Source organism: Ursus maritimus, unplaced genomic scaffold, assembly GCF_017311325.1.
Source record: "Ursus maritimus isolate PB19 unplaced genomic scaffold, ASM1731132v1 scaffold_2, whole genome shotgun sequence".
In the NCBI taxonomy this organism is placed as follows: Eukaryota; Metazoa; Chordata; class Mammalia; order Carnivora; family Ursidae; genus Ursus; species Ursus maritimus.
Genome location: NW_024424452.1, coordinates 75,546,808 through 75,573,045, shown reverse-complemented (window position 1 = coordinate 75,573,045; position 26,238 = coordinate 75,546,808). Strand labels below are relative to the sequence as shown.

General features: G+C 42.2%; 1 protein-coding gene across 4 annotated transcripts; it reads right to left on the bottom strand.

Annotated features, from left to right (window-relative positions):
• Nucleotides 1–396: 396 nt before the first annotated feature.
• FMO4 (flavin containing dimethylaniline monoxygenase 4) lies at nucleotides 397–24,380 on the bottom strand. Of its 4 annotated transcripts, none has more exons than XM_008696149.2 (10): nucleotides 24,076–24,380; nucleotides 22,462–22,596; nucleotides 21,156–21,293; nucleotides 19,236–19,424; nucleotides 18,425–18,587; nucleotides 10,132–10,274; nucleotides 8,717–8,916; nucleotides 6,836–7,188; nucleotides 5,085–5,154; nucleotides 397–2,795 (listed from the first exon to the last, which is right to left on the bottom strand). In XM_008696149.2, the coding sequence occupies exons 3-10, from the start codon at nucleotides 21,285–21,287 to the stop codon at nucleotides 2,375–2,377; spliced, it is 1,671 nt and encodes a 556-aa protein (XP_008694371.1). In that variant the 5' UTR covers nucleotides 21,288–21,293; nucleotides 22,462–22,596; nucleotides 24,076–24,380; the 3' UTR covers nucleotides 397–2,374. The 4 variants fall into 4 exon arrangements, with proteins under 4 accessions (XP_008694371.1, XP_008694401.1, XP_008694363.1 ...); XM_008696141.2 differs by lacking the exon at nucleotides 397–2,795 and adding an exon at nucleotides 3,582–4,271 and having other exon boundaries at nucleotides 19,236–19,444; nucleotides 21,188–21,293; XM_008696131.2 differs by lacking the exon at nucleotides 397–2,795 and adding an exon at nucleotides 3,583–4,271.
• Nucleotides 24,381–26,238: the final 1,858 nt, after the last annotated feature.

Genomic DNA, 26,238 nt, shown 5'->3' with positions numbered 1-26,238 from the left:
ATTCAGAAACTGAAAATGTCCTCAGACTCTTCAGCTATTAATAGTCAAATTACTGTGTATCTAACACCCTATATTGTCTCACTGTGCACTTTCTCCTCATTTTCCGGATGAAGACACTGAGGCTCAGAGAGTCACTTGGCCAAGCCCTCATAGCTAGTGCAGACCCGGGATTATAATCCAGGTCAAATTCTAGAGTTAGTGCTTTCAACCAGTACACATGGCTCCCAGTTACAGCAGTTATATTTACACCAATTGCCATACGGGTTTCTTGCCGTTGGTGGACTGTCCTTGTTCATTTGCATGGCTGAGGTGATCTGAGGAAATTTATCATGTTGGCAGGAGAAAGAATGTGGGTAGAAGAGCACAGACAACAAATGTCAGCTGGGGAGGCCACTGTTAAATCAGCAATCGTTTATTTAGCAGTACTTTGCATCAGGCAGTGTTTTAGCTGAACAAGATATGGCTCCTCTCGGTAATTCACCATTTGTTAGGAGGCAGATTCAAAAAGAATATTACAGTTGATCCTTAAACAACGCACCCCGTATAGTCAAAAATCTGAATAACTTCTGACTCCCCTCAAACGTAACAGTATTGTTATACTGATAACCTGTTGACCGGGAGCCTTACTGATAACATAGTCAATTAACACATATTTTGTGTGTTATTTGTACGATAGACTGTATTCTTACAATAAAGTCAGCTAGAGAAAAGAAAATGTTATTAGGGAAATCGTTTGGAAGAGAAAATACATTTATGGGACTCTACTGTAGTTATTGAGAAAAAAATCCACACGTAAGTAGACCCATTGCGTTCAAACCGTGACGTTCGAGGGTCAACTGTGCGCTACAGTGAGAAAAGGGCAACGACAAAGCAGTGCACGAGGCTCAGTCATTACAAAGTGGGGGTCAGCTCTGCTTTGAGGATTCAGGGAACACTTCACAGAGGGAGATAATTGAGCTCTCTCTTGAAAGACAGTTGGAGCTGGGCTTGCCCCAAAGTGAAGGAAACATGGCGCAGTTCAGAGGTTGGTAGTGTTGGCTGGTAGGTTTGAAGTGGGGTTGGGGGAAGCTGCAGGACGGGATTCTGGTAATCGGGCAAATGGGCTCAGACAACGAAGGATCTCCTTTTCCAGGCTAAGGAATTTGGACCATTATCTCTGATCAAAGGAGACATTTTCAAAGATTTTAAACTGGAAAGCAACATGTCTGCCCTGGATCCTTTTTGCCTGCCTTTCCATATATGCTCTCCATCGTCTTTGCTCTGTCTGTACTTTCGGAGGCTGACCTCCATGGATGACATCAGTCCGTGTGTTCGCTTCCTAGGATTGCCATAACGAAGTGTCACAAACCAAGTGGGTTATTTGTTCACAGTTTTGGAGGCTGGAAGTCTGGAATCCAGGTGTCAGCAGGGTTGGTTCCCTCCGGAGTTGCTGAGGGAGAATATGTCCATGCCTCTCTCCTAGCGGCCAGTGTTTGCTGGGCGATCCTCGTAGGTGCCTCACTCCAACCTCTGCCTGTCTTCACAGGGCATTTTCTACCGCGTCTCTATGTATCTTCTCCTTTTATAAGGACACCAGTTATATGGGATCTAGCTCCCCCTGCTCCAGTATGAGCTCATCTTAAGTTGATTACCTTTGCAAAGATCCTATTTCCAAATAAGGTATAGGTACCTGGGGTTAGAACTTGAATATATCTCTTTCAGAGACATGATTCAATCTATCAGTCGGCAACCTTGCCCTTTGAGTTTATGGTTGGGTTAGGCCACTGGGGAGCATGGGCAGGGGATGAGAGGGAGGGAAGAAAATAAAGTTAGAGAATTTATTCCCAAGCTCTGTACCTTTGGGGTCACCACAGACTGCCTTCATCTGTCAGGTGAAGGTCATAACTCTTGAGAGGAGGCCCTCTCCACAAAGAAGCCTCTCTTTCTCATTCATAATTGTTTTCTCCTCTTGCCTCATTAGGCTGAGGATGGTAAAAATACCTCACTGCTACTAGTCTGGGAGTATTTTATTATCCCTATGATTTCCCTACACTCTGCCCCAAACTTTTGTAATAATCTCCATATTAAAATGTCCACAAATTACCTACTTTGAGTGTCATCTTATTCCTACCAAGATCTTGATGGAAACAGTGACAATATTTTCATTTTAGAATAGTTGCTTAGGTAGCAGAGTAGAATATGGATTGGAAAAGGAGTCAAGAAAGGAGGCACTGAGACCAGAGAGGAAGACAATAGAGTAATTCAGATAAGAGATCACTGGACCTGAGCTTGGATGAGAGCAGTTAAGACGGAGAGGAGAGGAGGGATGCACAAAATATTTGGAGATAGAATTAATGTGGTTAGGGACAACTCTTGTAATTAATCAGATTCGTCCTCACCAAATACTTATTAGATAAGGGGAAATTCTATTCTGCAGATTATCTCGCACTGATTTCAAAAAAAGTGAAGATTTACAGATCAGTAGAAGAGAGGCAAGGAGGATAGGTGCCCCCCAAACTTTTAAATAATGTGACATGGAGGCAGGCTTGGTGGAATTAGGAACGGTTCGAGTTTTTAAGGGTTTCAGTGTCCTGTCCCACTGGGTCAGGATGGCGTTCCTGGCTCCATCCCATTTTCCAGGGCCCACGAGGCGATACTGGTAAGGAGTACATGGTCCAAAGAAAACTTCCCAAGCTAGTCTGGGATCCTTGAGGAACAGAGAGGGGACACTGGGCTTTGCGCCTATGCAAGCAGCAATGTCATCCAGGTACAGAATGAACTCAAGTTTGTCTTCACTGGTGTCTTTCATCACACCCCTGAGAGGAAGAAGGATGGATTGTTTTTCATTTTCAAGTTATAAGTCATCCCTCCTCCCACCATTTTGTTTCTTTTCATCTGGGTCAAACCATGTTTGGGAATGTTTTTCTACATTGCAAAGAAAGAAATGAGAGGAGTTTATCTACAAAGGGTATTCGTGAGGGTAATTAATTTTGTTAAAGGGAATGGTAAAAGGAGGCAATTGGAAGAGGAGCTCTAGATAATGGTTTAGGTTATTGATTTTGATATGAGGGTAAAAATCTGGTGAGTCCAAATACAACAGTTGAATGAATGAACATGATCAGAAAGCATCACATATATGGCCACCTAAATTATTTTTATTGATGGTAATTGTGAGTTGAGAGGGCCATTCGTGGTGTACCAGCACTGAACATGACACAGATATGAGTATAGTGTATATGAAAGCTTTATTCCTACATATTTCTGCTGTTAGAAAACTTTTGTAATGTCCCTATGTCATTCATTCACTCATTTATTCATTCATTCTTTCAATAAATAAATATTAAGTGTCCATCACGTGACAGGCATCATCCTAGGTGCTAGGGGTCTAGCAGTGAATAAAACAAAGGCCTGTTGTCAAGAAACTTCCATTCTAGTGAGGAAATTAACAGGCTATTAAAAAACCCCAGTCGGGGGCTCCTGGTGACTCACTCGGTTAAGTGTCTGCCTTTGACTCAGGTTATCATCCCAGGGTCTTGGGATCGAGTCCCGAGTAGGGCTCCCTGCTCAGCAGGGAGTCTGCTTCTCCCTCTCCCTCTGCTCCTCACCGTGCTTGTTCTCTCTCTCACTTGCTCACTCACTCTCCCTCAAATAAATAAATAAAATCTTAAAAAATATTAACTCCCCCAGGCAAATAGATATGTAATAAACCAGGTGGTAATAGGTATTATTAAAAAATATTAAGGCAGGTAGGGGGAAGATGCAATGAAGGGACTGGCTGGGCGGCCATATTTATATAGTGTTGTCAGAGAAGGTTTCTTTCTCATGAGGTGATATTTGACAGACTGAGCCTGTAGATATCTGGTGGGGAGAACATTCCAGGCAGAAGGAATAGTAAGTGCAGAGGTTCTGAGGGGCTGTGGTTGGCATGTTTGTGGACCGGGGAGGAGGCTGGAGTGACTGGAGCAGTGTGGGTGAAGTGGGAGGACAGGAGGCAGTGAGGGCACAGAGCTAGCTGATTGCTCTGGAGGGATGCAGAGCTGCAGGGAAGTTTCTGGGAGTGAAATGGGAAGCAATCAGAGGGTTTTGAACAGAAGAGCAATGTGCTGTTGCTCAGTCCTGCTGCGGTGTCAAGATCTGACTGGAAGCAGGGAGACCAGAGCAGGGGGTGCCAGCAAGTGTCCTGGTGAGAGATGACAGTGGCCTGGTCTGGGGTGGCTGGGGGAGTAGCTGGAAGGGTCTGGATTCTGGATTTGTTTGAAGATGGGCGCTGACAGTATTTGCTGACATGGGGTCTGAGAGAAAAAGAGGAGAAAAGGATCATTCTAGGGTTTTTGATGGACCAATTGGAATGAATAGCCAGTGACGAGGAAGGGGAGAAGTCGCACAGCAGCCCATGTGCAAGATGGGTGTGCTGGTGATGGAGGTCGAGAGTTCGTTTTTAGACATATTCAATTTGAGATACCCAAGTGGTACCTAAGTGGAGATACCTGGAGGGACTTGGATTAGGAGTTGCAATTCTGGGGAGAGATATGGGAACCATGACTCCATGATGGCATTTAATGCCACAGGCCTGAATGAGGCCACCTAGGAGTGAGTGTTTAACAGACGTGTGAAGAGGTCTGAGTGATTAACGTCCGGGTTCACCAATTTTTAGGAGCGAGGAAGAGGTGCACCAGCCAATGCAGGGAAAGAGCAGCCTGAGCCGTAGGAGGAGAACACAGACATAGTGGAGTTCCGGGGGGCCAAGGGAACCCACGACTGCCATCTGCTGGCAGGCTTTGTGTTCTGCTGGGGTGTTGGGGTTGGTGCCCCCACTGACACATCTAAGGCCACAAATCTATCTAGCTGGTGGAAGAGTTAAGATTAAAAACATATTCTTCTGACTTCAGTGCAGTTATAGCCAACCTGCCACAGCGCTTCCCTAGGAATGGCTCTTATTGAGAATGTGTGCGTGTGTGTGTGTGTGTGTGAGTGAGAGTGTGTGGGCGCGCACGTGTGTGGGCGTGCGCATGTGTGTCTGTGGGCGTGTGCGTGCGTGCGTGTGTCTGTAAGGAAACTTATTGGTAGGTTTTCCCAGAACAAGCTGTAGGTCATGCACGTCATACCTTTTGATAAGTTGCTCCTTTTTAGTAGCCTCGGCCATCAGTTTTTGGGATGGAGGTATCTGACAGAGTCCTGTGAGAAGAATTGGAAACACATTAACATCGCATGTGCCTTTTCCTTTGCGCTCTCCTCCGCCTCATTTCTGGCCCCGCATCGCATATATTCATATATAATATTATTTGTATTATATGGTTTGTATACCCGTTTGTATGTGTGTGTGAAAGACATTCGTCAGTTAAATGGAAATACTAACAATGACCTCATTTTTCTAACCCTGTTTCGACATGTCTTCGCTTTCGTCACACCAGGAGCCTCAAGCATGAAGTGCCTGGGGGTCTCGGCCTCACAGAGGCTCTGACTGCTTGAGTGGTGCTGAGGGTGGCCTCAGTCTCAGCCTCTCACCTACACAGTCTCAGAGCGTGGGCTCCGCTCTTCTGGCTAGGAGCCACGTGCTGACCCCAGGGGGTGCGGTTACTATGTACCTGAGCTAGGGCTGACTTAGTTCTGTAGGGTACTTGTCACCAGCGTCACTTCATCCTGTAAAAAGCGGGCTAGACGGTACTTGGTAGTTCCCGGATTGCCCCCGGAGGCTCTCTGGAGAAGCATGTAATGACTCCTGGGCTGTGATCTAATCGGGTTTCATGTTGTCAGCTCTATCATTCTGATAAGCATTTCTGAGCTCATTATAAAACACTTAAAAAAACCCACCGGGTACTTAAGAGTCTTTTGTGGTTTTAATATAATCAGATAATGCTGTGAAAGCACTTTAATAGGCTTTAAAGAAGTAAACATTTGTGATCACTTAATGGAAGTGTGTGGAATTCGATGTCTATTACATTTGTACAGTGTGATAGCAGTCGCCACTCCTATCCGCATTATATCTTATTTATAAATTATTGGTGATTGTTTTTATCCATTAAGGACACACTTCCGCTAAAGGACAGCTGGTTGGCTCAACTGTGATTGCTGTTTATATTTAAAAAATCATGCCAGTGCAATTCTTTAAAATGCTTACTAATCTAGAACTTGCCCTACTTTAACGAGATATGATAATAACAGCAAGAGAAGAATGACAGCTGTCAATTAATAGCCTTCACGGTGTGCCAAGCACCGTGCTGTGTGGCAGACATTCATCTTACAAAATCCTTGTGAAAGAGGTTTTATTTCCCCCTTTCTACAGATGAAGGGGTGAGATTCAGAGAGGTCCTCACAAAGCTAATGAGTTTTAGAGTTGGGACGGGACCCCGACTCCATCACTTGGGCTCTCATAGTGAAAACGGACAGTTTGGTGTCCAGTGCCTAAAAAACTTTTTATAGGCATTTCTCAAAGGTTACCATCTCCCCAGAACTCAACTTTGTCCACAGTGGGCATTAATCCAATAACTTTCTTTGGAAGCGGTACAAAATTCTACTTCTAGAAATAAATGATAAGATTTAGAAGTAAACTAAACTAGACTAGAGTAGAACAGCAGAGGATCCTGAAGCTTCAATAATTTCAGTTAATCTGAGAAATGTGATTATACCTTGTCCAAATTTATTCCATTCACAGAATCAAAATCTTTTCCCCACTCTGTCACGTTAGTGATGTAAGCACACCCATGATAATATTACCCATATATGAAGTTAAGTATCCATTACACTCTTTTGATATTTTATGTTACTTTAGCTCATATCTGTTCCATTTGGGCTAAATCGCAAGGCACTCATTTGAAGACTCAGTTGATCAGGTAGGGCTTTAAACAGAGTCAAGTACCTTTGAATACTCTTGTGGCCCAGCGTGCTTGGAGCTCCGTGGCCGCTAGGATGGACCCTTTAAGGCCGATGAAGCCAATGACAGCTAGTGTTGCTCTCTCTAGGTTTGAAGGAAAGACCCGCTTGTACAGGAATATCTTCTTTGTACAAAGGCTTTTAAAAGGTTCTTCGAAAAAGGGAAAAGAAAATGTGTATCCTGTAGCGAAGATCACAATATCGATGTTTTCTCCCACTGTTCCATCTTCAAAGAGAGCAGAGGTTTCTGTAAACTCCTTCACGCTGGTTTTCATGGTGATTGTCCCACAGAGGATACAGGTTGGCAGTTCGTCATTCACAACGAATTTTGATTTTTTCCTTTGACACAGAAGAGAAAATTATTCATCGTAGTTATATCTGTGAGACACGTGAGTGAACTCTTTATTTGGTCAATTCAAGGAAACTATCTGCCAAGGCAAGGGAGTGAATTGACCAATGTTTAGTTCAAAATTGCCCATCCAACTTACTGTTGCAATAACACGTTTTGTTCTCCTACTTCCAGTAGAAGGCATGTGGACATTTAAACCTATTCTTTCCTGCTTGGGGTTTAAAGTTCTCTCTCTTGAAATCAATTTCTGGAGCAATGCTTTTCTTGAAGTGTCAGAATCAAGTGGCAACAATCCATTTAATAATCAGTTTTGGGTCTCACCTCACCCAGGCCTCAAAGGATTGACATTAGGCAAAGAAGTTACCAAGAAACTTTTTGGATAAAAATAAAAAAAATCTGAATCGATTTATGCTGATAAATATTTTCATTATGAACATCATTCTATCTAATCACAGCAGACCTAATGTCTTTGTAAAATTGACATATCAGGGCACCTGGGTGGCTCAGTTGGTTAAGCGACCCACTCTTGATTCTGGCTCAGGTCATGATCTCAGGGTCATGTGATCAACCCCACACGGAGCTCTGTGCTGGGGGTTGAGCCTGCTGGAGATTCTCTCCCTCTCCCTCGGCGCCCCCCTCCCCCGCTCATGCATGTGCACGCACACTCTTTCTCACTCTCTCTCTAAAAAAAAAAATTGACATATCAACTCATGCACTGCCATTAATTTTCTTTATAAGTTGAGAGCTGTCTTACCAAAGAAAAATATTTGGGTCAAGCTAAAAATAAAAGTCACATTTAATGACCTTACATTCATTTCAAAGGTTTTCTTTTTTTTTTTTAATTTTTATTTATTTTTTAAAAAGATTTTATTTATTTATTTGACAGAGAGAGAGACAGCCAGAGAGAGAGGGAACACAAGCAGGGGGAGTGGGAGAGGAAGAAGCAGGCTCCCAGTGGAAGAGCCTGATGTGGGGCTCGATCCCATAACGCCAGGATCACGCCCCGAGCCGAAGGCAGACCCTTAACGACTGAGCCACCCAGGCTCCCCCAAAGGTTTTCTTTCTCTTGCCATGTTCAACTTTATACAGATGTATATTAAAATATGTAATTCTAGGAATTCCTGTTGGAAATGCATCTGCAAATCATTCAGCCAGAGACGACATTTATTAAAAATTAACTGGCCATCTGTACTCATGATGCTGCAAATACTCCATTTGTAGATGGCAGCCATTCCAAGATTCCTCAGAACCAATTTTAATTTCCTGATTTTCAAGCTCGAAATGAAAAGTTTTTATCCTTCATTTTCTTCTAGCTTAATGAATTACTACTTTTGTTACCAAAGAGAGAATATTCCCATTTCAAGAACTGCTGTGGTACCTGATGGAGATTGTCTTAATTAAAGAGTGAAGCTCAGAACAGAATAAACAAAGGCAGCATAATAATTATGGAAGATTTTGAGTTCTGAATAAAGTAGAATGAAAAAATAATTTTCCCATTAAATAAAAAAATTTAAGTACCCCTTTGTAATACTTAATCCATAATTCTCATGGTTAAATCTTTTATTCAATTGCCTCTCTTGAATCCGGTTTAGCACACACGAGGGCAGAACTTGCGCAATAAAATTAATGCATCTTCTTGTAATCACCATATTAAACGGGTAGCCCCCATCTGAAGAGCGGCAGAGAACCCAGGCACCAGTTCTGGTACTGAGAAGTACCTAAAAAGTAAGGGAGGATAAATGTATGTACATCATTTTGTAGTATTTTTCCTTGGTATGTTTCAAATGTTCTTATAACATCTGTCCTTTTTTTTTAAGTTTCGTATTTTAATTCCAGTTAGTTAACATACAGTGTTATGTTAGTGTCAGGTGTACAATATGGTGATTCAACACTTCCATGCAACACCTGGTGCTCATCACAACAGGTGCACTCCTTGATCCCTATCAGCTATTTCACCCATCCCCCACCAAACTCCCCTCCCCTCTGGGAACCATCAATTTGTTCTTTATAGTTAAGAGTCTGTTTCTTGATTTGTCTCTCTTTCTCTCTCTTATTTTTCCCCCTTTGCTTGTTTGTTTTGTTTCTTAAATTCCACATATGAGTGAAATCATATGGTATTTGTCTTTTCCTGACTGACTCATTTTGCTTAGCATAATACTCTCTAGCTCCATCCATGTTGTTGCAAATAGCAAGATTTCATTCATGACATCTGTTCTTAACTGGTAAATTTGTACGTAGATCCATAAATGACTGTTTCTGTTGCTGCCATTGTATTTGTAAACCACTTCTGTGTGATCTATATATCTGTTAAGTGTTTTTATCACATTCACTATAAAAATTATAGGACTAGTAGATAGGCACATTCATCTGGCAGTTTTTTAAATCTAAATAATATAGAACGTAATGTGATGTTTTGAGAAAGCAATTTTAACTGAGTTAAATAAAAATCTATTCTTTCCAAATCGAATCATTGTCCTATAACTTATGTTAAAGTGGAACAGATTTCTAATTTGTGAATCTATGCTTGGACTTTCTAAAATCATTATGTATACTTCATGGACAAAGTAAAGGTTGCTTTTATTTTAAAACAGATATGTTCAGAAAACAACTTCCCTTTTCTATCTTTACATGGGGGTTTCACCAGAGCTGCAAAGGGATAGTGTAGAAGAAAGATAACTGGCCGGGTGGAATCATGTGTCCATTTGGTCTTGTTTCTGGAACAGTACCTCTGAAAAATGCCTAGTGGTCTGACATCCATACAATTGCCTAGACCCATCCTGGAGATGGTTCAATCCTATCACGTGTGGGCTGTTTTCACTCATGCTGTGTCCACATGATTTAGCAACTGGCCGCTGTGTTTTATAATCGTGTATACCTCTCTCCAGCCACCAGAAATGATGAGGGGGTGAGGGTGTGGGTTCACCCAGCTGTACCTGAGCTGCCGTTCGACTCAGCTCCACTGCCACGTCCCCTGCCGTGTTCCCAAGACCGATCACTAACACGCGTTTGCCTTGAAAGCCTTCTGGGCCCCTATACTCCTGACTGTGCAGGATCTGGCCTTTAAACTTATGAATACCTGAGGGGAAGGAGGGATCAGAAAATCAGAAGTATCTAAAGTTATAATTCCCCAGGACGCAGGCATTGGGTCTGTAGGAAAAGGAAAGTTCCAGAAATGCGTCAGCCTTTGGCTCCTGCTGCTAAATGCAGGAAGTAGAAATGCATACCATCTCCCTCTCCACTGGATTCTGTGAGCCCAGATAGGTTTAGTACAGCCTGCAGGAGACTGACAAGTCCAGGAGAATTTGTATTCCTATGAGTGCTCCCCTCGAAAGCAATTCCTTGGGGGAATCAAGCTCACTGCAGACAATAAGCAACATCTCATGCATGACCCTGAACATCACAAGCAAGAAGTAGACTATTTTACCTAACAGATATAGCCTATAAGAATATGCTTTGTGTATATAACATATTTACAAATTGAATTTTAGTTCAACTACAATTTTCCATAAAGAAATTTTGTGGCAAGTCCTCTTGTACATAAAGCAATTATTTTTGTGGCTTAGGCTTGCTTATTTTACTTTATTCTTTATTATATGTTAATGCTTTATTATACTGTATGCTTATTTATACTCTATTCTTAAATTATTTATATTTATATTTGTGTTACTGACTGATCTTTCAAGTTCCTAACACTCTGTTAATAGAAGTATCAGTATAGGGGCGCCTGGGTGGCACAGCGGTTAAGCGTCTGCCTTTGGCTCAGGGCGTGATCCCGGAGTTCTGGGATCGAGCCCCACATTGGGCTCTTCTGCTATGAGCCTGCTTCTTCCTCTCCCACTCCCCCTGCTTGTGTTCCCTCTCTCGCTGGCTGTCTCTATCTCTGTCGAATAAATAAATAAAATCTTAAAAAAAAAAAAAAAGAAGTATCAGTATAATGGTACTACTTATGTATATAAGAAGGGCTCTCAAACATTTCTACTCTTGATTTATTTTTGGTGACTATCTCCTTGGCATCTATAAAACACATAAACCATGGATTCATATAAATGAAGATGGGTAATAACAGAGGAAGTCGAGGTGTTTCCAGTGGTGGCTGCAGCCATGCAAATTATGAGGCGGCAGAGGGAACAAGGGTGGTAGGGACAGTGACCGCCAGACCCACAGGTGGGTGAGATGAAGCTCTGACGATGAATCTGAAAGGGAAGCTCAGCAGTTCAGGGCGTTTTTCAGCCTTTCACCCCAGTACTTCAAGTATTCTGAGATTTTAAAATAAAAAGATGAAACTAGGGGCGCCTGGGTGGTGCAGGTGGTTAAGCGTCCAACTCTTGGTTTCGGTGCAGGTCGTGGTCTCAGGGTCGTGAGATTGAGGCCCGCATCGGGCTTTATTCGGTGGGGAGTCTAAGACTCTCTCTCCCCAGCCCTCTGCCCCTACCCACACTCTCCCTCTAAAATAAATAGAAATAGGGTCACCTGGGTGGCTCAGTAGGTGAAGCGTCTGCCTTCGGCTCAGGTCATGATCCCAGGGTCCTGGGATCGAGCCCCGCATGGGGCTCCCTGCTCAGTGGGGAGTCTGCTTCTCCCTCTACCTGCTGCTCCCCCTGCTTGTGCTCTCTCTCTCTCTGACAAATACATAAAATCTTAAGAAAAAATTAAAATGGAAATAAATCTAAACAATAAAAAGATGAAACGGTCTCCCAGGATATATCATTCCCCTACCATACAGTGATTGATTCATTTACGTAACATTTATTACATAGGTAATATGTGTAACACAATATTTTAATTGGATTCTTTGCCTCCTAAGGCTCCCAGAGCTGGAAACTGAATACAATGCTGGCCATGTTCCAAGGGACGTGTTAAACACCCTGTGCAGAATTTGCAAAGAATACGTATGCAGACCCGTTTTGGGATCACTTGCCCCTCACTCACTTTTGGGGGATTGGCGTTGGAAGTGGCCAGGAGTTAGAAACTGGAGAACTTCAGGAAAGGACTTAAAGTGCTGTGACGTTTTCTGTCCCCTGGACACGGAGGCAGGTTTGAGGGGCTGCAAGGGGACCACTGTGAGACCTTGCTCCTTGGAGTCTATGAAGCAGGGGGCCTGGTGTTTGACCCCAGCTTGACAGGCTGTGGCTGCAACTGCCTGGAAGGGGTGCTGGCTGCCCTGGTAGCAAGTTTTTCGTCCCCAGTTCAACATTAGTCTTAAAACTATTTATGAAAGATCCATGGTGATTAGTGAAAAGCAGAAAAGGCTTTTTTTTTTTTTTTGAGTAAAACATTGTTCAACGTTAGTCTTAAAACTACTTGTGAAAGAGACATGGTAATTAGTGAAAAGCAGAAAAGGCATTTTTTTTTTTTTGGAGAATCTTTTAAATACTTTACTTTTAAAAATTTTTATTTATTTGTCAGAGAGAGAGCACAAGTCGGGGGGAGAGGCAGAGGGAGAAGTAGGCTCCCCGCTGAGCAAGGAGCCTGATGTGGAACTCGATCCCGGGACCCCAAGATCATGACCTGAGTTGAAGGCAGATGCTTAACCGACAGAGCCACCCAGTCGTCCCACCAGCAAAGGTATCTTAAAAACAGTAAACCTTAGCCAGATGTCAGAGGGGCTTTGGCAGCATTTGAAATCATTACCCAAACAGCTGTTGCTCTCCTGCACTCTGGTCTAAGTAAAGATTGACAGAAACTATTGTATTTATTCCCCAACTGTTCAGATTTTGGCCAGGGCTTTGTCTTCCAATGCCTTGCCATTTCCTCGAGGAAATTATATGGCTACCTGACGTTATTTTTTTGGATTGCTGTCATGTTTGAAATATTTACTTTACCACTGAAGGTGTTCAGGACATGCCACCCATAATGTGCCGCTTTGATATACTGATTATTTTCTCAGGTGAAGGCTCTTGAAAAACAGCAAAGGCAGGGCGAGGCCTTCTCTGAGCTCCCCTCATCCGCCTAAGGGCAGATCCTCCAAAAGGAACTCTTGGTCATAAATCTCCTTCCTGGCAGTTTCATCAACCAGGGAAGATTGGCTCTTCTATCACAGGAGAGGACAGTAGAAGTCTATACCCAGACGAACTTTGCCACGGATGATCATATCTCCCTCTACTCTTCTAAGAGCCCATTCATCTTTCTAGAAATATCTGCTCTCCTGGATTGCCTACACCCTCTCCCCTTTCCCTATTAAGATGGTATATAAACTCTCAAATCTCACAGTTTTTGGTATTATTTTCATATGATGCTCCCGCATTAGTATTAAAAATGAATAAATCTGTATACCTTTCTCCCTGTTAATCTGCCTATCAAACTGAGGAGGGTGGAGGGAAAGTCTTTTCTCCCTTACAGAACAGAGCTGTGCATTTCAGCATACATATATGAAGAGTGGGGGTCTTTTTTTTTTTTTTTTTTTGACAATTTACCCATAGTTTTTTTTTTTTTTTTTTTTTAAGATTTTATTTATTTGAGAGAGAGTGAGAGAGTGAGACACAGCATAAGAGTGGGGTGAGGGGCATAGGAAGAAACAGACTCCCCACCGAGCAGGGAGTCCAATGTGGGACTCGATCCTGGGTCTCCGGGATCATGACCTGAGCCGAAGGCAGACGCTTAACTGACTGAGCCACCCAGATGCCCCAGGTATAGTTTTTTTTTTCCCCCCAGAAAAAAAGGCAACGGCAGCTAGGACACATGTATGTACATCCTTCTTTTTCTAAACCACAACAACAAACTTTAACATTGTTAATAACTTCTAAACTCCGGCAGATGGAACTTTAATTTAATGCTTCATCTGAATGGAGTGGGGTTGTTTTAGAAAGAAAGAGATGATAATCTTTTCCCTCAGAATAAATTGAGGGCAGGGAATCCTTAATAGTTCCAAGGGACATTTTGTATTGCAGTTCTAATAATGTTTATAGAGTGCATGGATTTTTCTCACAATAACCCTTTGAAGTCTATACTATTTTTACTCATATTTTAATATGTGGAAACTGAGATTTGTAGGGATTATGTGATTTTTGTGACTTGTCAATGAATAGAGAGCTGGGAACTTATTTATTTTATTTATTTATTTTTAAGTAGGTCCCACACGCAATGTGGGGCTTGAACTCATGACCCTGAGATCAAGAGTTGACACTCCACTGACTGAGCCAGCCAGGCACCCTGAGAGCTGGGAATTTAAACGCAAGTACTCTGATGCAATATCTGGGACTTTAACGTCCATGGTATGCTCCATTACCCTCCCGTCTCTCTTCCGGTATCATTCTGTCGTCATTCATGCACGGTAAATTGCATTGTTGTTACTCAAAGAAATGAATTCACGCTACAGTGTAGCAGGAAGTTACCTTTTACAAAAAAATCTTAATGGATTGTGCTCAGCCAGGTGCCTCCGCAGTTATTCTCTCAAGTCAGATTTGTAGCAATCCTCCTGGAGGTGGGAGTTATTATTCATCCTTGTCTTACAGGTGAATCCATTAGTGCTTAGAAAGGGTAAGTGATTTGTTTAGTGCCAGAGATTTGTGTAAGTGCTAGAGACAGGATTTAAATTCTGGTTTTATGACTCCCATTTGTGCTACCTTTCAAGTTATTTTTCTCCCTCAAATGACTTAAGTGATTGAGTTTGCCCTGGAAATAGCAAGTAATGATATTTAATTTGGTACCAGTAATTTTTTTTCCATTTCTTTTTCCTCAAAAGGGCGGGCAGAATTCTTTCATACCAACCCCCATAGCTAAGTTCCACTGAGCACTTTGTTCTAGGTCCCATGCTGGGCACTCCATGGCTAGCAGCTGATTTCATCCGAAAGTAACCCTACGAAGAAGGTGCTATGAGTACTTCGATTTACAGGTGGAGAAAGAGGGGCTTAGGACACGTGATTTGCCCAGGTGCCAATAAAAGTCAGAGGCACAATTCGAAACGGTAACCCTAGGCTGCCTCTACTCAGATTATGGAAATGACTCTTAGGCTTTCCTAAGAGAATCACATTGGTGGGGGAGTCTGTTAAACATTAGGATTCCAGGGTCCCACTTTTGGAGGTTCTTACTCTGTAAATGCCACATTAACTTGCTTTTAAAATAAGCCCTTCAGGTCTCGGCGGTGGTTGGGAGACACTGTGCTGTGGTCATAGCCTTCATCCATCATTACACTAGTTCCTTTCTTTCAGGCTGTTTTCATAAAAGACTGTTGGGTAACTGATTTCATTCAATAAGCATATATTAAACACATACTATTGTCACGTTACATTACTTCAAGGTTCAGCTTTCGTTTTTACTGTATGTTGCTTTTTCTATCTCACATCCGTGTGTGGGGATGGGGGCAGGGAGTGGAGAACTGGGGACTACTGAGCACTTCTGGAGCGCCATCCCCTCACTTTGGGGAAGTCTAATGCCATATAATAAATGCATCATTTGACGCCAAGGAAATGCAACATTCAGGGGAGAGTTTTCACACAACTGAGGAATTTAGCACAGAAACATCAAGATCTTATTTATTTTTTTTACAGAAGTCTTTCTGAAGGGTATTATATATTTTATGTCCTAAAAGTAGAACGTACTGGTAATTCCAGGTCATCCTTATAACCTTCAGTTATTGCACTGTTGTCTTATACAGTGACACTCTCAGGGTCTGTCGAGGGGCATGGGACTTAGTTTGCCTTGTCACTAAATATCTCTGGAACACTTTGCTGCTGTGGTTTGTTCATCGTACACTTTCCGCCCTACTGTTATGTGTCAGGAAATGCACAGCAACTATCTTAGGGGAAGGAAGACCAAGCACTTGAATTCCATTTACAATGCTCACAAAGCTTAAAGACATTTATTAATGATTGATCAAACATAACTAGGCATTCCCATCACTCATCTATAACTAACGACCAGAACTGATATGCGGTTGGAGAGTCACTCTTACACAACTTCTGTGTGTGGGAGAGGAATGCAGAACTGGTGTCTGTGTTACCCGCCTGGGATACAGGAGGAGCTCGCAGTCTGAGGTGGAATGGCTGCCGAGGCGGGAGTTATAACAGAGGGATGAGTATTTCTTAGTCTGGGGGAATCACGTGTGTCTTAGGAAGCGGCTTGTCCTGAACAATTCTCAGGAGGTTCCGACTAGTTCCCAGGAGGTCATGAGTCACAGCGGTAGTAGCTAACGTTGATGGAGTGCTCGCTATGTGCTCTGTTCTCTGCTGAGTATTTTACAGGGATGATCTCACTGAATTGTCATGACTGCTCTATGAAGCGGAGTCGTTGGGTGAAGTTTACCCAAGATTATGCAACTAGTGCGGGGACATGGTCCAGGCTGCTGACTTTAGGACTTTGTTCATAACTAGTATGCTAATGGTCACTTATCACCAAGGGCCATTAGCCCGAGGGAACTGTAGCAGATCAGGATTCCTTGGAAACCTTCCACTGTGTCCACTCACTAAGATTCCTCATTCAGGGAACACAGAGGAAATTGGGATATCTGTCCTGGTGTCCTCCGGTCACAAATCCTTCTAGAGTCTGGTCATAAACTTAGACCTCCTCAGGAGGAGTCTCGAAATCTATTACGTGTGGATTTCTTCCTTTTCCATAATCTGGGTTTTGGGGCAAAAGAGAAGGGCACACCAATATTTCTAATGCGATCATTTCTTCCCCGGAGGTCATTAAGGTATATAGAAACGTTTGCTCTCAAAATGATTCCAAAGTACCTTGCGATTCTATTTTATATTTACCCAGCCTCTTCCCTTGGAACCAACTCCTCTGGATTACACACTAACCTGCCACACGGACTCTCACCTCTCAGTTGCTGGCTGATCTTTCGCAATAGCATTTTTTAGTCAGAGTCTAACTGGAATTAAGGGCAAGCCAAGCAAAACCTCACAAGACACTACATTCCAAAAAGGCCAATTGTTTGGCACTTGTAACACATTTCCCCGTAGAAACTTCGTTGTAAGTGGCGGTTCTGTATTTCTTTAGTACTGTGCCATTGTGTATGGGACACCAGGCTCGCTGCAAGTCTGAAGCCCAACCACCATTTACACCATTGCTTCTTTGCAAAATTATGCACTGAAATCTCGCTTGATCCCTAACACATGTTTAAAGCAGGATATTTTGTTAATTTGAGATTAAGTTTAGAAGATTTACATTTTTTTTTTAATTGGCCCAGGTATGCAAGGTTTATTCTTCACACTCTTCCTTAAATGTTCTTTCAATTCCTTGATGAAGTTTCAAAACTTCACTTACTCAATTGCCTTTAAAGCCACTTGGAAGTGACAGAAGAAGAGTAGCTATACTACATTTTAATAATCCTCATTTGATCTCAAAAGATGGAGATCTGCCAATCATGAGTATAGCTGCCCCTTGAACACAATGGGTTTGAACTATGTGGGTCCATTTATACATGGATTTTTCTCAATAAATATCATGCAGTACTGTAAATGTATTTTCTCTTCCTATGGTCTTCTTAATAACACTTTCTTTTCTCTAGCTTACTTGATTGTAAGAATATGGTATATACAGATACACACACACACACATATATACATATAACATACAAAACGTGTTAATTGACTGTTTATATTATTAATAAGGCTTCCAGTCAATAGTCAGGGCCATACTTAGTAGTTAAGTTTTTTTGGGGAAGTCAAAAGTTATACGGGGATTTTTGACTATGTAGGGGTCAGCATCCCTAACCCCTGAGATGTTCAAAGGCCAACTGCACATTTCAAAAAATGTGCTATTGGAGTCAAAAGCATTTCCAAAAGGAATTTCTAAAACTCCTTTGTGGTGATAACCTTGGTATAAGAGATGTATGGATTATTATTGTGGTGACTGTTTTGAAGGATGAAAATATTTCTTTGGATGTATAATTGCTGCTCTGTTTCTTAAAAACAAATCTGTCAAATTTCTTTATACTCTCACTTCCTTTAAGTTATTGAATTACAGATCACTCCTGATTCAAATGACCTGTAATTCAATGACAAAATTCAAAAGCTTGTATTTTTTTTTTTTTATGAAACATAAGCCTTATGTGATCATTGAACTTGAATCAGACAGGCATGATAAAGCTTCAATAACAGCAATGTTTATATTAATAAGTAAATAAGAAGATACCTACCTTGTGCTTTATACCTTTCCCGGTTATTTTGTACATATTTCTGTGGGCGAACACAGAGTTGTCTGTAATCATTAGGAATTATTTCCAATTACAAATAAATGACTTTCCTCTAGGAGAACCAGACATGGTCTCAGGTAGAAATGACTCACCAGGAAAGGACTCCAAAGGTAAACGGGGATTCAGGTAATGTCCGGTGCAGACCATGACAGCATCAAAGACTGCTCGTTCCTGCTTCCCCTCTGTCTCTGTGACAACATCCCACTGACCAGTCTCGGAGAAATCTGGACGTTTCGTTATACTGCACACTGTGGTCTGAAAGTGGCAGGCAAACACTCACTTTCTATCAATCACCTTGGGACCTCATGTAATGGCTGGTATGGTAACCACGTCTGTTATTTCACGTGGGCCAAGCCCGTCTCAGGGCAAGAGGTCTGTCAATATTGGTTTATTTCCCCGATAAAAAAAATTACGTAGCTTGTACAAAGTCTCAAGAGCAGTCCTACAGAGTAGGACCCCAAACATTTGCATGCCTTCATTGGAAGGAAGAAACATTTAGTTCTTATTCCCAGTGAGAAGGAGATGAGTGACAATACCAAGTGCATTGGGAAAATGTAGGAAAAGCTTTGGCTCATTATAATTTCTGTGGTTCAGAGTCCTAGTCATTTCTTCCCAGCAGCTTTCATGAATAAAATTCATTTTTCCTTTCCTCTCAAAAAAAAAAAAAATTCTAAATTTCATCCCGAATAAGAATTTGGATTTAGAAGAGGAATCAGGGAAGTCAGTATCTTAATGACTTATTTGAGTAAAACATGAGAAATAGGAGAAATGAGGAGTCTTTATCATCTGCCTTTTTCATACAGAGATAAAATCAGGAATAAATTTACTTAGGATCCCCTTTCCATTAGATTGCTGAATGGGCAGCTCCCACGCATTAACCTCCCATAACCCAAGTTGCCTTACCCTAAACCGAATGTATTTCAGAAGGTCAAAGTGCTCAGCAAATTCTTGGAGATAGTTCCAGAATTTTTCTTGATTCATGAAATTGGGATAATCTTCCTGGAAGGGGAAGTCGCTATAACATGACATTTCTTTGCAGGTATTTGTCACTAATGATCTGTAGATCCTGTTCATCCCATCTTCAGAACTTTCCTGTGGTGAAACGTAGTTACCTTGGTGGGGTGGGGGAGTCAGGAAGAAAAGAGATTCCACTTGTAATTCCAAAGAGTTTCAGGAAAACTTAGCATTGGATCCCCATGCTGTAGCTGTCAGAAGCCATTGGTGGGATTGGAATGACTAAACACAGTATCTTTCTCACACTACACGGAAGTTAACAAGACTAACATTGCCATTCAGTGATTCCATGAACATGGGGCTAATGGTCTGACTTGCTTCTTTTTTCCTTCTTTTTTTGCCATCCTCAATCCCTCCTTCTTCTTCTGCCTTTGCTCACAGAACTCCTCACTGATTTTTGTATTTATTGTCTAAGTATATTTTCTTTTTCTTTCTCTTGTTTTTAGATTCATTAATTTTAGAGAGAAAGAGCACATGTGCAAGTGGGGGGAGGGGCAGAGGGAGAGAGAGAATCTCAAGTAGACACTGTAGGGTGGGTGGAACCCAATATGGGGTTCAATCCCAGGACCCTTGGGATCATGACCTGAGCTGAAATTGAGACTCAAATGCTTAACTGACTGAGCCACCCCAGTGCTCCTATTTTCTTTCTTTCTTTCTTTCTTTCTTTTTTTAAACTCAGTATTATTTTCTAAAATTCATCTGTATTACTTTAGAGTGAGGGAAGAAAACCAAATCAACTGTGGGGTCCAGTAGCAGAAGGTACACAAACCAGACACTGTGTTTTCTTTCCACATCGACATTTGACTCGATCAGGGTCACAGTACAACAGAAGAAACTTTTCCCCCAGCACACTATAATCCTAGGGTTGTGACCATACCTGCTTACACGCATTTGCTTATTCTGTTTTCTTCGCCATCTATCAAAGACTGGCATATGCCACCTTCTCCATGAAGGCTTCCCTCATTCACACCAGTTTGAAGTACTCTCCTCCACCATGAGCTCCCGCTGAACGTTGCTTTTCTCTTACCCCCGAAGCATCCAGTACTTAGACCTCCTATCTTCTGACACTTTATACCCCACCAATGGGACAGATCCCTAGGTCCCTGCTGAAGCCGCTGCTACTCCCAGTTACCAGGACCAAACCTGGCCAGACGCCACTGGTATCTAGCCACTTCCAGCCCCTACTTCTGTTGCTCAAGTCACCTAACAGCTGGCCTAGCCCTAGGTATAACCCCCAGGATGCACACTCCACTCCTTAGAAGGATTGATCAGTGCCTCGGCTCTTTTTATTGTGATAATGTGAAAGCTACCCAACCACCCACCCCAACCTTTCAGGGTCTGGATTCTTGCATCACTCCTGCCAATTCGCTTCCCAAAGACCTGAATAATCCTGTGGGCTGGAACTCCCTTCCCTGATGCCAACTTCCATCCTTCCAAAAGCGTCATCTGCTTCCTATTCACCAATGCTATTCAGCCTAACCTATGCGACACTGTTACTTTGTCTCAGAAAGTCCATGGTCTAAAGAAATCACTGTAACTTCTAATACAATGTTTGTGTATCAGACTGAACTCTTCCTTCTTCCCTCTTCCAACTGCCCCTGCCCCTGCCCTGCGGAGTCTCCAGGTTCATCACCTGTCAGACTGCATCCTGCACGCTGTCAGCACTATGCCTCACACAAGCCTGTGATGTCGCAGTGAGCTGCTTTTATACGTGATCACCAAGGTAGGCTGAAGCCACCATGCCTGAGCAGGGACAAAGCAGACTGTCAGATTACAACTGATGGACGTGGGAGGGTACAAGTTACGCACAGTAAACTTCCATAGTCCCCCGAAGTTGTTACTTCTCTCAAAGCAGATGGGCTCCAGACCCTCATCCAAGCAGCACTTGATGGAGGACAGGCCACTCACACCAGCTCCAATCACTGCAACTCGCCTGGCCATGGTACTCTGTTGGGGGAAGGCTGGGCTGAGCTGCTTTATATGACAAGACCAGAAGGAACCTCCTGTCCTAGAACTATAAACTCTTATAGTGGTGCACACACCCTCTTTGAGCTAAGGCAGATTCACATTTTGGTTAAAAATGAAATCAGACTCTGGAAATCAGAGTGTTTGGTTTAAATCTTAGTGTCACTTACTAATAGTGGGACCTCAGGCTAGCTGGTTCTCTTCTCTGGGCCTCGATTTTCTATTTAGTACAATGGGAATGGAAATAATAATAATAATATCTTAAATGTTTGTTATGAAATTAAATGATTGATATGTTGGAAGGATTGTAGAAGTGCGTCTTCTGCATAGACAGGGCTCACTTAAATTTAGTTCTTATTATTAACTAGTACAGTAGGACCTTGATCCCCTTGAGACTTTATTTATGTTTAATTTTTAAACATATTTTATTATTATTATTATTGTTATTATTTTTATTTTTAAGTAGGCTCCATGCCCAGCGTGGGGCTTGAACTCATGACTGAGCCAGCCAGGTGTCCCTTGGGACTCTAGATGCCCTCAGTATTAAAAGAGCCCTTTGCTATCACCTACTCCCTCTGGGCCCTAGGAACTACAGCGAGCAAAAATGTTAGTTTTTATTCAAAGCATCTAGTGTCCTGAAGAATAGCTGGTTATGGGTCATCTCCTGCCATACAATAAAGATATTCCATGAATTAAGGGTGGGTCTTAATCTCGCACAGAAGCAAGACAGACTGACTATAATACAGAACAAAGTCCCCAAGGAAAGTTATATGGGACATTCTAGATGAAGTCTAATGGAAATGGGGATGCCCACGTTTGTCAGCAGATACTGGAGGAAGTAAGTGTCACAGGGATTTATAACCAGTTTTTCTTGGTATCATATTTGAACTTCTGTAAACATCAACATAGCTTTTGTACTGACGGATGGGCTAACCTCTCAGTTAATTCCAGCAAATGGCTATGCTGAAGAATTGTCTGAGTTTTAAATGAAGTGATATTACTTATACAAAAGTGCCTAGAACCAAGTATTTATCAGTGTTCATTCCCTACCTCCCTGTCTTCCTCTTTTCCTCTCCTTCCCTTAGGAAACATAGCTCACAAAAAAAAAAAAAATGAACAAGCAAGTTTGGAAATAAGCAGGCATACATACCTGTGGTTTCCTTTGGGTTAAGGAGTCAGACTTCTAGACAGCTTTTAATCAGAAATAAATGGCCTCCACCAATAAGAACACTGGATTTTCAGGCCACTAGGTAGAAGCCTGAAGTTGGTAGATCTCAGCTGTGTTCTGTCGTTGCAATAATAACACAAAAGAAATGGTCGCTTAATTGAACTGGTAAAGTGCAAAATGGGCTACAGTGAATAGACCGGCAGCAAATTAATTCATTCAACAGATGCACCCTGGGTACCTCTAAGTGCAGTTACTGAGCCACGTGTGGGGGACCCACAGATGAAGACCCAGCAACTAAATAATAGCGATAAAAATAAAGACCGTCCACAAGGAGACGCGGCCATATGGAGAGATGCGGACGCACATGGTGTCACGTGGTACGCTCCTGTAATAGCAGCGTGCTCTGCGTACGGACGTTTACGGCACTGTCGGGCTGTTCAGCTCTGCCTGGAGGTCTAGTTAGAGACGCAGAGTGGGCTGCGTTTTTCTGGGGTGAAAATACCTCGTCCTTTACAGACCAACTTAAGAGACTGTACAGGCAGCAAAAACAAACTGGGAATTTATGCCTCTTAAAATTACAGAACACTTGCAGATTATGAATTTCTGAGCGAGGGCACCCATTTAAAAAACAGGCTTCGAATCACTGAGGGAAGTTGGTGAGTGAATTGGAAATGGGCAGATGTGGGTTCTAGTTCTCCCTCTGCCTCTAACCAGCTGTATACATTTAAACAAAATTCTTTATTTCCCTGTGCGATTGTTCCCACATATGTAAAACAGAGGTTTCTAGTAGTTTGCCCCTTTCCCCTTCCAGCCCAAGAGAATTGTTTTTATGTCTGAATGCCAAGTATTTGGTACCAAAATAGGTGTGAATTAAAAGGTAGGAGAGATACTGCAGGCGGGAAGGGCGGGGGGACAGAAGGTGTGTGTCAGCTCTTTGTAAACTAGAAAAGGTTCTATGAATGGAGGGTCCTCTGTAGCTCAAAGGTTGCTTATAATGAGTTACTTGGTAGAGAAGAGCCCTAAACTATTGAACTGGACTTTTGAAGAACGTGAAAACCCCATCTCATACCTGGCAGGCCAGAAAATGCAGTAATCGTTTTTGAGACATGGAGAGACTTGGGTGATTTGCAAATCATGCGATGGATTATGACTTGACTTTGGAATCTCATCTGTTTCTATTTCTTATCATCACCCACAATGCCCTTACTTTGTTACCGTATTTCCTAATACCAAACTGTGGAGGATTCTTATGTTTCCCAAATGCCTGGCATCCATCAGATGAGATCAGAGGTGAGAAGAGAATTATAGAAAGTCCCATGATTCTATTATTCCCGCCGACACCTTTCTTTCAGATGGTTTCTCCCTACAACCTAACTTTGTTTCCTTACACCACTCCTTTGCTTTCTTTCTCCTTAATTCTGTTACTTTAATCCTAATGAAGAGGTTCCTGAAGAAGAGAATCACATTCATTCCTAAGGAATGCACTCACCAAGGAGAATATTCATCCTCTGCAAAAGCAGTTTCTGGAAACATCTCCCCATAAAAATAAAAAAAAGAGAGGGACAACAGCAAAGAAGAATAATCCGGGACACTTACCTTGTTGGCACAGAGCAGATACTCTGACAAATTATTTCTCAAAGCAAAGAGACAAAGAAAATGTTTGCCTTAAAATTTTTTTTGAAAGTCAAACTCTTTGTTTTAAAAGGAAAACAAAGAAAGCTGACTTTGATCAGTTGGTCTCAGAGTGAAACAAAACCATTCGCCATTTCAGTCTTCCTGGTGACAGCAGAAAGCGTCCCACTCACTGAGGATAACAAGTTGTAGGACAAGAGCTGGATACTTCCGTGATGTCAGGGGGGGCTAAATGACGAGTTAGAACACTGGCTTTGGATTCGAGGAACATAAACTACTTCTGCCCCTTTTCCCCACCCTCCCAAACGTCACAGTTCCGGCAAAACGCGAAACTTCAAGGAAAGCACGTTAAGCGGCCGCTCTTCTCACGGTAGCCTTTAGAGGGCGCCAAAGTCACCGCCCGCCTCACGGCCCTTCCTGAAACAGGCGTTCTGCTTGCCAAACCCCTTTGGATCGTTAGTCCCTTGAGCCATCATAGGAGCGGTCCAAAGGAGAAAGTAATTTAAGTGACTGTCACCTCATCAAGCTCTTTCATGTCTAGAGCTCTCTAACTCCAGAAATATGATTATAAAATCCAGAACTTATAAGGGATTTAAGCAGTGCCATCCTTTTAGAAAAGGTCAGCAGAGGGAGCTGGTAAAATGAGTTTGGAAAGCATAAAATTAGTTTTAAATATTAGCCTAGGGCACCATAAAAAAGAATGACTACAGAAGCAACTACAGCAACTATACTAAATAGACACCATCTTTTTTTCTTTTTTCATTTTTTTCTTTCTCCATCGAAAGCTTGGAAGCTAGCCATCTTAAGTTCATTGAATGTCTTCTGGACCAGGAGCACAAAGGCAAATGCCCACAGGGGTCAGGAAGGCAACTCAAAGGAGGAGAAGGCCAGGTTAAGACTGACTGGAAAGCACATCTCCAGTCTGTTAGCTCCAGGTAAATGGTGCTTTTTAAGAGCATGAGCCCCAAATTGCAATTTTAAACTCTTTTCAATAGAAAGTGAAAATCCAGATTTTTATATGAAATCCTCTGTTGGTAACAAATTAATTTTTTCTTTTGAAAAATATTAAGCTCACAGAAAAGCTGAAACAACAGTTTTGTTAATGAACACCAATGTATCCCTCACCCATATTTTCAGCCATCAACCTCTTGGTACATTTTCTTCCTCTCCTTATACACACACACGCATGCACGCACATACACACATAGTCTTTATTTTTTAAAAAAGATTTTATTTATTTGATGGGGGGGAGAGAAAGGGAGAGAGAGAGAGAGGCAGAAAGCAAGCACAAGCAGGGGGAGCAGCAGACAGGGGAGAAGCAGGCTCCCCGCTGAGCAGGGAGCCTGATGCAGGGCTCCATCCCAGGACCCTGGGCTCATGACCTGAGCTGAAGGCAGATGCTTCACCGACTGAGCCACCCAGGTGCCCTGAGTGTAGTCTTTAAACACCAGGATGCCATCAGGGTATTCCAGCATATATCTCACAAGAATAGGGGCATTCTTCCACACAATCATTACCGTTACCACATCTAAGAAAATTGATATAAATTCAACAATATCATCCAACAGACCTAGTTTACTTTCAAATGTCTCCAGTTGTCTCTAAAGCATTCTTATCTAGTGACATACCAGAGCTGGCCGGTACAATGAGAATGGGTACATCTCTTCCATCTCCAAGTTCAGTGATATCACAGTAGCTTGACATTGGTCAGGGTGGGAATATTTATACTATGGAAATTGGCAATTATGATAAGTCTGGGATCCTCCCTACCCCATGGCTAGTTTATTGGCATACCACTCTTTTTTTGTTTAACAGCTTTATTGAGGTATAACTGATACACAGAAAAACCCTGCATATATTTAATGAATGTAATTTGCTGAGTTTGGATGCATTCCAGACACTTGTGAAACCATCACCACAATCAAGATAATAAACATACCCATCACCTTCAATAAGTTTCCTTGTGCCCTTTTGTTTGTTTTTGGTAAGAATACTTGACATGAGATCTATCCCTTTAACAAATTTTTATGTACACAATATGTATTTTAATTACATGCACTGTGTTGGACAGCAGAGTGCCAGAACTTATTCATCTTGTATAACTGAAATCTTATTTATTTATTTATT

Coding starts and splice junctions, on each gene's coding strand:
- FMO4 (XM_008696131.2), bottom strand. CDS start 21,287: ATGGCCAGGCGAGTTGCAGTGATTGGAGCTGGTGTGAGTGGCCTGTCC. Junction 18,588..19,235: donor TGAAATACATTCGGTTTAGG/GTAAGGCAACTT, acceptor TGCCACTTTCAG/ACCACAGTGTGCAGTATAAC. Junction 5,155..6,835: donor GGCCACAAGAGTATTCAAAG/GTACTTGACTCT, acceptor TTCTTCTCACAG/GACTCTGTCAGATACCTCCA.